General features: G+C 44.5%; 1 protein-coding gene across 1 annotated transcript; it reads left to right on the top strand.

Annotated features, from left to right (window-relative positions):
• The first annotated feature begins 1 nt into the window (after position 1).
• On the top strand, positions 2-10,895 carry polr3k (polymerase (RNA) III (DNA directed) polypeptide K). The gene is made up of 3 exons (XM_070901190.1): positions 2-147; positions 3,860-3,947; positions 10,419-10,895. Exons 1-3 carry the CDS (start codon positions 37-39, stop codon positions 10,544-10,546), a joined length of 327 nt encoding a protein of 108 aa, XP_070757291.1. The 5' UTR covers positions 2-36; the 3' UTR covers positions 10,547-10,895.
• Positions 10,896-15,890: the final 4,995 nt, after the last annotated feature.

Here is a 15,890-nt window from a genome sequence, read left to right as displayed (position 1 = left end):
AAGCGCGCGCGCGCGGCCTGCCGGGCTCGGGCGGCCATGTTGCTGTTCTGTCCGACCTGCGGCAACGTCCTGATCGTGGAGGAAGGGCAGAAATGTTACCGCTTCGCCTGCAACACCTGCCCCTACGTGCACAACATCACCCGCAAAGTGAGCGGCAGAAACCGTAGAGCTCCGAGGGGAAATAATGGACGGATGGCTGGGAGCGAGGAGAGTCAGCAGAGTAACAGGGAGCCTGCCTGCCCCGCGACTGAGACCACCTGCGGCTGCAGCATGGTGGCTGGAGGTTCTCTCGCCCCAGGCAGAGGCTCCCCAATGAGGGGACCGCCTGTTGTGAGAGACCCGATGAGTGATTGGCAACTTGACCAGATCTAGCGCCAGAGGAGCTGGCCCGGCGCCTATCCTGGGGCCGACGTCCGGCTCGCGTCCATAGCCATCGTGTCGCTAAGAGACGCACCGGGGACCAGGCCCCGCCTCCACTCGGTGTATCGAGGAGGCTCAACCACGGGAGGTGATCCTGTCCAAATTGACCCCCGTCCGGATGAAATTGCTCGTCAGTGCCAGGCCCGTGAACCTCCCTCGCGAGCCGGCGCCTCACAACATGAGCAACTTCCAGGAATTCCCTTCCGTGCCTTTCCATTCTGCGCGGAGGGGATTCCTGCACGTGCTTCTCTTGCACACACTCCATTTTGCCATCCTCGTCTTACTGTCCGGAGGAGGCAGGGGTCCCCAATGGAGGTTCTCTATGTGGGAGTCCTCCCTTTATCAATTGGGGACTTGGCCTGGAAGTTTTTAAGTTGGTTCACGGCCTCCCAGGCCGCCTGCATTTTCTGCGGTCTGGAGGAGTCCATGTTCCATATTTTTAATGGTGTGTGAGGCTGCAGCCCCTCTTCCATTATTTCAAGGGGCTGCTCCTCGATGTCTGGCTGCACTTAAGTCCCATATTCCTGATCTTTGGGCATACGGAAGGGAGCGGGCAGGTCGGAAGGCCTCCTCGTGGGACTGCTCCTGAGCCTAGCCAAGGTGGCCATTACAGGTCCAGCCAGCGGGAGGGCGAGAGGGTCATTCAGCCCGACTGCCTGCCTCTTTTCCACGGCTTTGTTCGCACCAGGGTGTCCCTGGAGATGGGGAGACGGAGCAGACGGTGTCCACCGGTACATTCAAGGCCTTCCGTGACAGGTGGACACCGGAGGGACTGGAGTGCATTATTACAACAAGGAACAGAATTTTATTTTGATTTGTTAAGGTTCCCTTTATCATTTATTTGTTAATTTGCAGGCTCTAGTCGTTGTGTCCCTTTACTAAAGGGGGCACTTGGCTTAAAGAGTATGCACCATTGGAGCAGGCCAGGGAGCGGAAGGAGCAATGTGGCAGCCTAGTCCAGCAGTCTGAGCGGCCCCCGGCCTGCGAGCATCATTGGAGCAGGCCGGTAGTGGCATATCACTCCAGGGAGCAGCACGTGCTGGAGCAGGAGAGCAACGGCAGTGAAGAGTGATGTCATCAAGGTCCAAGTCGGTGATTGGAGCGTGGGCAGGTACAACAGAAGCGGCGAGGTCGGGGCGAAGGAGTGGCGAGAGATTGTAGAGGGACGTGATCGGGGCCCAGGAGAGGCGAGGGCCCGGGGCAGCACGGGTCAGCCCACACTGCGATATGTGTGCGCACTAGGTCCGTGCAGCAGAGCAGGACTCCAATTGTCTTGGGTAATCCTTGCTACTGGAACAAGACCTAGCTCTGTCAAGTCCGTGTGGTGGCTGGTGTGCACGTTAAAAAAAAAACCCAAGCACAGACATCTTCCACCCTTCAAGATTTAGTTCGGACCTGGAATTTTGTCATCCTCGATTCGAGGAACTGCCGATGATGATGATAATTTAAAAGAGATGTGAGACCTCTGAGCAGGCCTGAAAGACAGGTTCCACTCTCACAGAACCTTTATGAAAACCTTGCTTCATGAAAGAGAGGTGGGGGGGTTGAAATGGAGCTGTTTGCCATTTTTATTATCTTGTTGTTCGGCACATTGTCAGATTAATTTGTCACTTTTCAGTGTTTTGATAAACCTAGGTAGCTAATCAGATAAGGAATGTAAGATTTGTTTTGGCAGGACATTTGCGGGTATTTTGTATGCAGAAAGCGTCACAGAATAAATTAATAATACTGACCTACTCTGAAGCAAACTTTAAATCAATTTTTGGAATAATACAGGTGAACTGTCTGAAATATACCTATCGTGGCTCAGTGGGCAGCACCCTTGTCTCTGAGTCAGAAGATTGTGGGTTCAAGTCCCACTCCAGAGCCTTGAGCACAAAAATCTAGAATGACATTCCAGTGCAATGCTGAGGGAGTTCTGCACTGTCAGGTGCTGTCTTTCGGATGAGACGTTAAACCGAGGCCTCGTCTGCCCTCTGGTGGGCTTAAAAGATCCTATGGCACTATTTTAAAGAAAAGCAGGGCAGTTTGCCTGTGTCCTAGCCAATATTTATCCCTCAATCAACATTGTCATCTGGTCACTATCACATTTCTGTTGGTGGGAGCTTGCTGCGTGCAAATTGGCTGCCGCGTTTCCTACATTACAACAGTGACTACACTTAAGAAAAAAGTACTTAATTGCCTCTAAAGCACTTTGGGATGTCTAATGATCATGAAAGGCACTATATAAATGCAGGTCTTATATATAAATAAATAAACATTTTAGTGAACTTTCTGTTATGCTGCACTTATATTACAGGTACTGGTTAACTGCTTAACCATCAACACAGTACCTGTTAATACTGCATACCTTTAAGTTAAATTCTGCAGCCCAGGGTGTGACCACATGTAGAATCCCTTTTTCAACAGTTACATTTTAATTTATTTTTTAGCCATATGGAGATGGGCCAGCAACTCAAGAGATCACAAATTCAAATCCCAATATGGCAAGTTGTAATATTGAATTCAATGGATCTGGTAAATTGTGGGTTGCATGAAAGCTGGCAGATTTTATAACAAACCATTTGGCCCACCAATGTCCTTAAGAAAAAGGTACCTGCCATCTCTACCCAGTTCCATTATCCATTATATTGCAAGCCACTCAGTTGTAAAACAATTGCTTCCCATCAATGCTTTTACAGGGATAGCTCGGTTAGCATTAGCCAGATCCCAAGAACAAATAGATTTTTAAAAAATGCTTAGAGACTGCAGATGGTAGCATTTAAATATTTCAACCTCAAATTATTTTTGCATAAACTTGGTTTGTATTCCCTTGAATTTAGAAGGTTGAGGGATGATTTCATTGAGGTTTTTAAAATGAAAAAGGGATTTGATAGGGTAGTTACTGAGAAACTATTTCCTCTGATGGGAAATAATCTTAAAATTAGAATTCGGGCATTAAGGAGTGAAGTCAGGAAGCACTTTTTCCACACAAAGTGGGGAAATCTGGAATTCTCCCAAAAGGTTGTGGGTGCTGGGTCATTGAAATTTTCACAGCTGAGATTGATACATTTTTGTTAGGTAAGGGTTACATATAGAGCAATGGAGTAGAGGTACAGATCAGCCATGATCTAATCGCATGGCAGAACAGAAATAAAGGGCTGAATGGCCTACTGCTGTTCCTATGCTTTTAAAAAGGCATTTGATACCATATTTGAGTTGTACTTATGCAACACTCCTTCAGAGAGTCTGTCTGTGTTTCAAGTTGGGCTGAGAGGAAGTGGGTTAAGTATGTAGAATAGTTGCCTTTTGGAAACTCAAATTTATTGGAAAAATGATATTTAACCAATCAAGGAGTGATTAATTGTGGACAAGGCAATTTTCCTCTGAACTTACTTTCTTGAACTAAGGATTTCATTGAGTGCTAAACACAATTTGTGATTTTTCCTTTGTGTTGAAGGTAACAAGCAGAAAATATCCCAAATTAAAAGAAGTTGATGATGTGTTGGGTGGAGCTGCTGCCTGGGAAAATGTTGACTCTACGCCAGGTATGGCATGAACTCAAACAATGTGCTCATATGAGAAACTAAGATGGGGGGGATATAGGTTGCACTATTCTATAGTGATATGGTAGTGGTGGGTATCTTTTAGTCATTGAAAGTTGGCATGTAGGTACAGTAGGCGGTGAAAAAGGCAAATGGCATGTTGGCCTTCATAACGAGAGGATTTGAGTATAGGAGCAGGGAGGTCTTACTGCAGTTGTACAGGGCCTTGGTGAGGCCACACCTTGAATATTGTGTATAGTTTTGGACTCCTAATCTGAGGAAGGGCATTCTTGCTATTGAGGGAGTGCAGCAAAGGTTCACCAGACTGATTCCCGGGGTGGCAGGACTGACGTATGAAGAAAGACTGGATCGACTAGGCTTATATTCACTGGAATTTAGAAGAATGAGAGGGGATCTCATAGAAACATATAAAATTCTGACGGGATTGGACAGGTTAGATGCAGGAAGAATGTTCCCGATGTTGGGAAAGTCCAGAATCAGGGGTCACAGTCTAAGGGTAAGGAGTAAGCCATTTAGAACCGAGATGAGGAGAAACTTCTTCACTCAGAGAATTGTGAGCCTGTGGAATTTTCTACCACAGAAAGTTGTTGAGGCCAGTTCGTTAGATATATTCAAAAGGGAGTTAGATGTGGCCCTTACGGCTAAAGGGATCAAGGGGTATGGAGAGAAGGCAGGAATGGGGTACTAAAGTTGCAAAAATGATCAGCCATGATCCTATTGAATGGTGGTGCAGGCTCGAAAGGCCGAATGGCCTGCTCCGGCACCTATTTTCTATGTTTCTAATCCATAGGACGCGAGTACAAATCTTACGATCGCATTTTAAGAATTTGAATTCAGTTTTTTTTTAAAGCTGGAAATAAAAAGCAGGTATCACTAAAAGTGACCGTGAAGCCGTTGGATTGTCATAAAAACCCAACTGGTTCACCGATGTCCTTTGGACAAGAAAACCTGCCATCATTACCTATATGTGACACCAGTCCCACACCAATCTGACTGCCCCCCCCCCCCCTCATCCACTGCTGAAACTCTCATCCATGCCTTTGTTACCTCTAGACTTGACTACTCCCAATGCATTCCTGGCTGGCCTCCCACATTCTACCCTATGTAAACGTGAGGTCATCCAAAACTCGGCAGCCTGTGTCCTAACTCGCACCAAGTCCCGCTCCCCATCACCCCTGTGCTTGCTGACTTACATTGGCTCGCAGTTAAGCAAAGTCGATGTCAAAATTCTCATCCTTGTTTACAAATCCCTCCAAGGCCTCGCCCTTCCCTATCTTTTACAGCCTCACAACCCCACGAGATGTCTGCGTTCCTCAAATTTTGCCCTCTTGAGCATCCCTGATTATAACTTCTCAACCATCGGTGGCCGTGTCTTCAGTTGCTTGGGCCATAAGCTCTGGAACTCCCTCCCTAAACCTCTCCATCTCTCGACCTCTCTTTCCCCCTTTAAAATGCTCCAGCAACACCCATATACTGAGAATTAACTAAAAAAAAATATGGTTCTTGTAAATATTGTTCTGTTGCAAGTTAGATAGATTTCTTTCAGAAAATAATATGTTGTGAAATAGGGCTCAAAATTGGCCAGGAGTTGCTCCGGTTTTTTTTGGAGCAACTTGATTTTTCTGAAGTATCTTAAAAATCCACATTTTGCACATTCAATCTGCGCCAGTGTAAGTGAGTTAGTTAGGATTTTTTTAGTTTAGTTTTTTTTCAAAAGGGGGCGTTACCGGCCACCTACGCCCGTTTTGTCATTTAGGCCACTTTGGCCATCTAATAGTTACTTCAAACTAAGTTAGGCCAGCATATGTGGCCACTTGTGAAAACCCTTGCGAAATCAGCGCAGGTAGGTACATCGGAGGCCAGCAGAACTTAATGACTTGACTAAAGAATGTGAATTAAGATCAAACAGCTATACAGGACATCATATGACAAACTTCGCAAAGTTAATTTACTACACAACAGAAGCATTCATGGAAGCTTAAACTACAAAAATAAAAGAAGTAAAAGATAGTTGAATTAAATTGCACTAATCTCACAACTCATTTAAACAACTATTTGTTTGCAATGATTATACTGGGTCAAAATTGAGTCCATATTATCTAAATAAAGTCTACTTCAATAAATAAGATATTTTCTCAGTGTTCCTCCATCACTTATGTTCTTCTTTCACAATAGCACCAGGTGAATAGGCTTGACAAATGGTCACCACTATTCACAAGAGACAAAACATATTTACATAAATTTTTCAAAATATCCAAATAAAAAATAGAAGTAAGTAAGTCCTACCCTACCTTCAGCTTCAGGTCGGGAAGGCAGCGGACTGGCCTGTGCGGTAGATCACTCAGCCTGCGATAGGGGCGGGACGCACTAGCAGCCGGTATGATGATGATCATCATCCCACTTTTCAAAGTGATTTGACGGACTCAAATAGATATATTTCAAATAATTGTGCGTATGGTCTTTCCCAACAACAACAAAAAATACAATCGGCACAGTCAATCTTTTCCGAATCGAGCTTGCTCTTTCTCCGAATGGCACGATCTCGATGTCCGGTCCGAACGAGGCATTTTCTCCTGCACCAAGAACATTTCTCCTGCTTCTCTCAGGCCAGGCATACCTCTAACTAGCATCAATTATGCCGAATTCCCACAATGCAGCACGTACAAGCACATCTTCAGCCCGGGAAGACAGCGGGCTGGCCTGTGTGGTAGGCCACTCAGCCTGGGATAGGGGCTGGATGTATCGGGTCCCACGCTGAAGCACACACACACAGAGGCTGGGAGCAGGAGCTACTGTGCATGCGCACACACTCCAACGCGCATGTGCTGATGTCCCGGCACTGTTTTCAACGCGGGACGCTGACTCCGCCCAGGACCCAACTGGCCACGCTGCGCGAAGACCCGGGAGAGGCCAGACAGCGTCCAAAGTGGGAACCGATTTTTTTTTTTTTTTTTTGGAGCAGTTTTCCACGCAGAAAGTCGGCGCATCTCCTGTGAGTGCGCCGAAAAAAACGGGTGGGCCAATTTTGAGCCCATAGTATCTGAGACATAATATGGTAAGTGTAGCATGCTCGAGTGGAAAATGAGACTTTGGACCTTTGTTCCCACAACTTTCCATGGGTCTGTTGTAGAGATTGATTGCCATGATCAGTCAACAACTCCATTATTATTGTATTATGCGACTACCAGGATGGTAGAAGGCGAACTAGATGAACCATTTGTCTTTCTTCATCTAGTAATTTCTATCATGTTTTCAACATAGAAAACATCCTAAGGTCCTTCACAAAATGGGGGTCAGACATGAGAAGAAGAAATAGGGGAAATGGCCAAAGAAATAGGTTTTAAGAAAGCTTTTGAAAGTAGGAAGAGATGTAGCAAGATGGAAATGTTTGGGGGGAAAATTCGACTTTGGTAGGAATTGTTGACTCAAGGCTCTTCCTCTCTCCATTTCAGCTCTGGTGGAAGTGATGTATAATAGAGCGGGGGGGTATTGTGGAGGGGTGGGGTCAGGGGTTGTGGTGCTGGGAGGAGGTTGCAGAAGTAGGCTGAAGTGCTGGATAGATTTGTAAGCAAGGGCAAGAACTTTGAAGTCAACATGGTGGAGGAATAGGGAGACAGTGCATGTTGGTAATTGGGGATTAGTATGGGAATGAATGGGAGAACAGAGTTCTGGGTGAGTTAGAGTTTGATGGTGGAGCTTGTGATACTCACAAGGAGAATGTTGGAGAATGGAACTCGGATGTTAGCCTGGGCAGATTTCAAACTTAGGTCCTTGAGGTGTGCTAAAACATAGAAACATAGAAAATAGGTGCAGGAGTAGGCCATTCGGCCCTTCTAGCCTGCACCGCCATTCAATGAGTTCATGGCTGAACATTCAACTTCAGTACCCCATTCCTGCTTTCTCGCCATACCCCTTGATCCCCTTAGCAGTAAGGACCTCATCTAACTCCTTTTTGAATATATTTAGTGAATTGGCCTCAACAACTTTCTGTGGTAGAGAATTCCACAGGTTCACCACTCTCTGGGTGAAGAAGTTCCTCCGCATCTCGGTCCTAAATGGCTTACCCCTTATCCTTAGACTGTGACCCCTGGTTCTGGACTTCCCCAACATTGGGAACATTCTTCCTGCATCTAACCTGTCTAACCCCGTCAGAATTTTATATGTTTCTATGAGGTCCCCTCTCATTCTTCTGAACTCCAGTGAATACAAGCCCAGTTGATCCAGTCTTTCTTGATAGGTCAGTCCCGCCATCCCGGGAATCAGTCTGGTGAACCTTCGCTGCACTCCCTCAATAGCAAGAATGTCCTTCCTCAGGTTAGGAGACCAAAACTGTACACAATACTCCAGGTGTGGCCTCACCAATGCCCTGTACAACTGTAGCAACACCTCCCTGCCCCTGTACTCAAATCCCCTTGCTATGAAGGCCAACATGCCATTTGCTTTCTTAACCGCCTGCTGCACCTGCATGCCAACCTTCAATGACTGATGTACCATGACACCCAGGTCTCTTTGCACCTCCCCTTTTCCTAATCTGTCACTAGGCCATCTATGGATTATATATAAGGGCAGTGTGAAGCTAGCTATGCATCTTGTAATACATTGAGGGGTTGAGATGGTGCCATAAATTTACAGTATTTGTAATCAGGTGATATTTGATAATTTTTCAGATGAACATTTAAAATAATAACACAAAATTAATTATTAAAGCAATCTAATTGTATTGATTTGAGATCGGTGTACTTGTACATTCAGTTAATGGCTTTGAGGTTTTTTTTCTCCAATTGGTTGGGAAAATTAAAAAAGAACAGAACTGCAATTTGTAGTAAGATCCCTTTAAATCTTATTCAAATTATTTTTGTTTAAAACTGGGTCAGAGATGCACTCCTTTGGCAATGTTTCATTTTTGATATATTTAGGACTTAATGGAAAAGAACTATTGAAGCATGTTAAGAGCATCTATTGAAATCCACTGCCTAGATTTAGCCTTTGTCCCTTTTGGCAAATTTACATAATTGCATAATTTTAAAATTACATTTTGAATATATCAAATGAGAGGCAAAGAACAGGTATAAGACTATTGCTTATGTTCAAATAGCAGATTTTAATTTTTTTTGAGGATCTTGCCTTGCTGGGAACAAAGCAGACTAAATGAGGTCACAAACAAAAAAAGTTGCCTTCATTCAGTTGTAGCACATCACCTCTGAGTCAGAAGGTCGAGGGTTAAAGTCCCACTTCAGGATAGACCACATAGTGCAGACTGACACTTCGGTACAGTACTGAAGAATTACTGCTTTGTAGGAGGTGCCATCTTTCAGATGAGAAGTTAAATCTCGGGTGGATGTGAAAGATCACATAGCACTCATCATCATCATAGGCAGTCCCTCGGAATCGAGGAAGACTTGCTTCCACTCTTAGAAGGAGTCCTTGGGTGGCTGAACAGTCCAATACGAGAGCCACAGTCCCTGCCACAGATGGGACAGACAGTCGTTGAGGGTAAGGGAGGGTGGGACTGGTTTGCCGCACCCTCTTTCCACTGCGTGTGCTTGTTTTCTGCATGACTCCCAAGTGGGGATGTTGCACTTTATCAGGGAGGCTTTGAGGGTGTCCTTGTAACGTTTCCTCTGTCCACCTTTGGCTTGTTTACCATGAAGGAGTTCAGAGTAGAGCGCTTCCTTTGGGAGTCTCGTGTCTGGCATGCAGACAATGTGGCCTGCCCAGCGGAGCTGATTAAGTGTGGTCAGTGCTTCAATGCTGGGGATGTTGGCCTGGACGAAGACACGAATGTTGGTGCGTTTGTCCTCCCAGGGGATTTGCAGGATCACATAGCACAATTGGTGTCCTGGCCAACATTTATCCCTCATTTGCCACTTGCAAAATCAAATGGTCATTCATTTCAGTGTTGCTTGTGGGACTTTACTGTGTGCAAATTGGCTCCACTTTTGCCTACAAAAGAAGAGTGACTATACTTTAAAAGTAAAGAGGTGTTTTGGGATGTCTTGGAAGACATGAAAATGAAAGGTGCTAATAAATGCAAGTTCTTTACTCTGCGAAGTGGGTTGGGGGAGTGGGGAAGATATTTTTTCTATGCTTTTGGTAGGTGCTAGATTTTTACTACTCTTGTCAACGGGTGGAAAATGCATGAGTTTTTTTTGGCAGTCTTGTTTTTTAATCTTTTTCCAAGTTATGTATTCGCATTTATTTCCAATCCTTCTGCTAGTCAGTCGGTAGAGATTGATGAGTTTAGTGTATTTTTTTGTGTCCTAGCATTACAATGAAATCCTGTTGGTGAAATAGGTTTGGATGGAGAAAAGTTGTATACATATGTACACCAATTTTGACTTATTTCTTACATACAATCGATAGGAAAGTAGTTAATAGTTGTACTAATCGGAGATAGATTTCAATCCTTTATTTCTAAAAGTTTTAACTCTATTCCTCCCTGTATTTATGCAGAAAAATGTCCCAAATGTGAACATCCTCGGGCGTATTTCATGCAGATACAAACCAGATCTGCTGATGAACCTATGACTACATTTTACAAGTGCTGCAACCCAGCGTGTGGACATCGATGGAGGGATTAATTTTCTTACATACTGAATCAAAATAACTATGAATACGTGTCAGCTAATGTAGAGTTGAAAGATTTTGTGCTGAATTATATTAAAATGGCTGGGGGAGGTAGGGGGAAGAAAGAGAAAATAGGAAATTGCTGGATTTGTAGCAGTTAGTTAACCTTGTGTATATTTTATTTCATTTGTTTTATCCCCTTACTAGAAAAGTTTGAATCCAATTGCAGTGGAGTTTAGAAGTTCTTAATTCAGTACAGCATGTATAAAAGATGGGAGATTAGTACCATAAACATTCTTTAAAAAAAGAGTTCATTTTTTTTAGAAGATGCCTTTATGTACATTAAAAGAAAAAATTATACAACGTCTTGTATGTTTATTTATCTTTCTATCAGAACCTCTGCTAGGAATTGGCCTCAATTTATTTGAAGGATCTTGATGTCTTGCAGAGGTAGTGGAGTCACAGGGTTTTCCAATGAGATAGAGAGGGGGCTAAAAAAGAAGGGGGGGTTGCAATATTGTTAAAGATTTACAGCTGTAAGGAGGGACAGTATGTTAGAAGGATCATCAAATTAGGCCATATGGGTTGAATTGAAGAACAAGAAAAATGGGCAATCGATGCTGGGAGTGTAATATAGACCCCTAAATAGAGCAAATATGTAGGCAAATTTCTAAGAGGTGTAGAAACAATAGGGCTGTAATTAGTAGGGGATTTCAACTACTCTAATATTAAGTGGGATAGAATCAGTACAAAAGGTAGATGGCACACAATTCTTAAAATGCAGTCAGGGAAACATTTTAAGTCAGTATGTAGCAAGTCTAACCAGAGAGGAGACAGTTCTAGACTTAGTTTTAAGGAATTAAGTTAGGCAGGTGGAACAGGTGTCAGTGGGAGATCATTTTGGTGGTAGTGATCATAATTCAGTTAGATTTAGCCTAGTTACAAGGAATATATGGCAAAGAAACATAGAAAATAGGTGCAGGAGTAGGCCATTCGGCCAGTCGAGTGCACCATCATTCAATATGATCATGGCTGATCATTGCAACTTCAGTACCCCATTCCTGCTTTCTCTCCATTTCCCCTTGATCCCTTTAGCTGTAAGGGTCACATCTAACTCCCTTTTGAATATATCTAATAAACTGGCCTCAACAACTCTCTGCGGTAGGGAATTCCACAGGTTCACAATTATCTGAGTGAAGAAGTTTCTCCTCATCTCGGTCCTAAATGGCTTACCCCTTATCCTTAGACTGTGACCCCTGGTTCTGGACTTCCCCAACATCGGGAACATTCTTCCTGCATCTAACCTGTCCAGTCCCATCAGAATTTTATATGTTTCTATGAGGTCCCCTCATTCTTCTAAATTCCAGTGAATATAAGCCTAGTTGATCCAGTTTTTCTTCATATGTAAGTCCTGCCATCCCAGGAATCAGTCTGGTGAACCTTCGCTGCACTCCTTCAATAGCAAGAATGTCCTTCAGATTAGGAGACGAAAACTGTACACAATATTCAAGGTGTGGCCTCACCAAGGCCCTGTACAACTGCAGTAAGACCTCCCTGCTCCTATACTCAAATCCTCTCGCTATGAAGACCAACATGCCATTTGCCGCCTTCACCGCCTGCTATACCTGCATGCCAACTTTCAATGACTGATGTATCATGACACCCAGGTCTTGTTGCACCTCCCATTTTCCTAATCTTGTCACCATTCAGATAATAATCTGCCTTCCTGTTTTTGCCACCAAAGTGGATAACCTCACATTTATCTACATTATACTGCATCTGCCATGTATTTGCCCACTCACCTAACCTGTCCAAATCTCCCTGCAGCCTCTTAGCATCTTCCTCACAGCTCACACTGCCACCCAGCTTAGTGTCATCTGCAAACTTGGAGATATTACATTCAATTCATTTGTCTAAATCATTAATGTATATTGTAAATAGCTGGGGTCCCAGCACTGAACCTTGCGGTACCTCACTAGTCACTGCCTGCCATTCTGAAAAGGACCCGTTTATTCCCACTCTTTGCTTGTCTGCCAACCAGTTCTCTATTCACGTCAATACATTAACCCCAATACCATGTGCTTTAATTTTGCACACTAATCTCTTGTGTGAGAACTTGTCAAAAGCCTTTTGAAAGTCCAAATACACCACATCCACTGGTTCTCCCTTGTCCACTCTACTAGTTACATCCTCAAAAAAATTCTAGAAGATTTGTCAAGCATGATTTCCCTTTCATAAATCCATGCTGACTCGGACCGATCCTGTCACTGCTTTCCAAATGCACTGCTATTACATCTTTAATAATTGATTCCAACATTTTCCCCACTACCGATGTCAGGCTAATCAGTCTATAATTCCTTGTTTGCTCTTTTTTTTAAAGTGGGGTTACATTAGCTACCCTCCAATCCATAGGAACTGATCCAGGGTCGATAGAATGTTGGAAAATGACCACCAATACATCCACTATTTCTGGGGCCACTTCCTTAAGTACTCTGGGATGCAGACTATCAGGCGCTGGGGATTTATCGACATTCAATCCCATCAATTTCCCGAACAGAATTTCCTGACTAATAAGGATTTCCTTCAGTTCCTCCTCCTCGCTAGACCCTTGGTCCCTTATTATTGTGTCCCCCTTAGTGAAGACAGAACCAAAGTATTTGTTCAATTGGTCTGCCATTTCCTTGTTCCCCATTATGAATTCTGACTGCAAGGGACCTATCTTCACTAATCTTTTTCTTTTCACATATCTATAGAAGCTTTTGCAGTCAGTTTTTATGTTCCCAGCAAACTTCCTCTCATACTCTATTTTCCCCCTCATAATTAAACCCTTAGTCCCCCTCTGTTGGATTCTAAATTTCTCCCCGTCCTCAGGTTTGCTGCTTTTTCTGGCCAATTTATATGCCTCTTGGATTTAACACTATCCTTAATTTCCCTTGTTAGCCACGGTTGAGCCACTTTCCCCTTTTTATTTTTACGCTAGACAGGGGTGTACAATTGTTGAAGTCCATCCATGTGATCTTTAAAATGTCTGCCATTGCCTATCCACCATCAGCCCTTGAAGTATCATTCGCCAGTCTATCCTAGCCAATTCACGTTTCATACCATCGAAGTTACTTTTCTTTAAGTTCAGGACCCTAGTCTCTGAATTAACTGTTGTCACTCTCCATCTTAATGAAGAATTTTACCATATTATGGTTACTCTTCCCCAAGGGGCCTCGCACGACCAGATTGCTAATTAATCCTTTCTCGTTACACAAGACCCAATCTAGGATGGCCTGTTCTCTAGTTGGTTCCTCAACATATTGGTCTAGTAAACCATCCCTTATACATTCCAGGAAATCCTCCTCCACAGTACTGCTACCAGTTTGGTTAGCCCAATCTATATGTAGACTAAAGTCACCCATGATAACTGCTGTACCCTGATTGCACGCATCCCTAATTTCCTGTTTGATGGTCTGTACACAACTCCCACTAACGTTTTCTGCCCTTTGGTGTTTCGTAGCTCTACCCATATAGATTCCACATCAGCCAAGCTAATGTCCTTCCTTACTATTGCGTTAATCTCTTTAACCAGTAATGCTACCCCGCCTCCTTTTCCTTCCTGTCTATCCTTTCTCAATATTGAATACCAATGGATGTTGAGTTCCCATCTTTGGTTACCCTGGAGCCATGTCCCCATAATCCCAATTATATCATATCCATTAATAGCTATCTGCGCAGCGAATTCATCCACCTCATTACGAATGCTCCTCGCATTGAGACGCAGAGCCTTCAGGCTTGTTTTTTTAAACACTCTTTGTCCTTTTAGAATTCTGTTGTAATGTGATTTTTGCCCTTGATTTCTCTGCTCTTGTTTTTCTCCTTCCTACCTTTTGCTTCTGCCTCCTTTTTACTTCCTTCTGCCTCCCTGCATAGATTCCCATCCCCCTGCTCTATTAGTTTAAACCCTCCCTAACAGCACTAGCAAACACTCCGCCTAGGACATCGGTTCCCGTCCTGCCCAGGTGCAGACTGTCCGGTTTGTACGGGTCCCACCTCCCCCAGAACCGGTCCCAATGTCCCAGGAATTTGAATCCCTCCCCCTTGCACCATTCCTCAAGCCACGTATTCATTTGAACTATCCTGTTATTCCTACTCTGACTAACACGTGGCACTGGTAGCAATCCTGAGATTACCTTTGAGGTCCTACTTTTTAATTTAACTCCTAGCTCCCTAAATTCAGCTCATCCCGTTTTTTACTTATATTGTTGGTACCGATATGCAACACGACAGCTGGCTGCTCACCCACCCCCTCAGAATGCCCTGCAGCAGCTCCAGAGACATCCTTGACCCTTGCACCAGGGAGCCAACATACCATCCTGGAGTCTCGCTTGCGGCCGCAGAAACGCCTATCTATTCCCCTTACAATAGAACCCCCTATCATGAAAGCTCTTCCACTCTTTTTCCTGCCCTCCTGTGCAGCAGAGCCACCCATGATGCCATGAACTTGACTGCTGCTGCCTTCCCCTGATGAGCCATCTCCCCCAACAGTACCCAAAACGGTATATCTGTTTTGGAGGGAGATGACCGCAGAGGACCCCTGCATTACCTTCCTTCCCCTGCTCTTCCTGCTGGTCATCAATTCCCTATCTGCCTGTGTAACCTTTACCTGCGGTGTGACCGACTCACTAAACGTGCTATTCACGACATCCTCAGCATCGCGGATGCTCCAGAGTGAATCCATGCGCAGCTCCAGTGCCGCAATGCGGTCTGTCAAGAGCTGCAGCTGGACATGCTTCCTGCACACATAGTAGTCAGGGATACTGAAAGCGACTCTGATTTCCCACATAGCACAGGAGAAGCATGACATGGGTCTGGGTTCTCCTGTCATGACTTAAGCCTTAGATTAACTTAATTTGGCAACCCTGCCAAAGGTTTCCTACTGATAAAAGAAAAAGATAAAATACTCACCAATCCACCAGCCAATCACTTACCCGCTTGGTTGTGACATCACACTTTGATTTCTTTTTACTTCTTTGTTTACATTCTGCCCCTGCACCAGCTGGCTCCACCGACTGCCTGAACTCCCGAACTCTTGGGTCTTTTATAGGCCTCTCGATCTCCCGCTCCTCCAACTGCCTGAACTCCCGAACTCTCGGGCCTTTTATAGGCTTCTTAGTCTCCCGCTCCTTCAACTGCCTGAACTCCCGAAATCTCGGGCCTTTTATAGGCCTCTCGCTCTCCCGCTCCTCCGACTGTCCGAGCTCCTGAACTCTCGGGCCTTTTACAGGCCTCTCGATCTCTCGCTCCTCCGACTCAGGCCATTCGACCCAACCAGTCTATGCCGGTGTTTATACTGCACTCGAGCCTCCTTCCGTC

Source organism: Pristiophorus japonicus, chromosome 15 (genome assembly GCF_044704955.1).
Source record: "Pristiophorus japonicus isolate sPriJap1 chromosome 15, sPriJap1.hap1, whole genome shotgun sequence".
In the NCBI taxonomy this organism is placed as follows: Eukaryota; Metazoa; Chordata; class Chondrichthyes; family Pristiophoridae; genus Pristiophorus; species Pristiophorus japonicus.
This window is presented reverse-complemented; position numbering and strand designations above follow the sequence as displayed.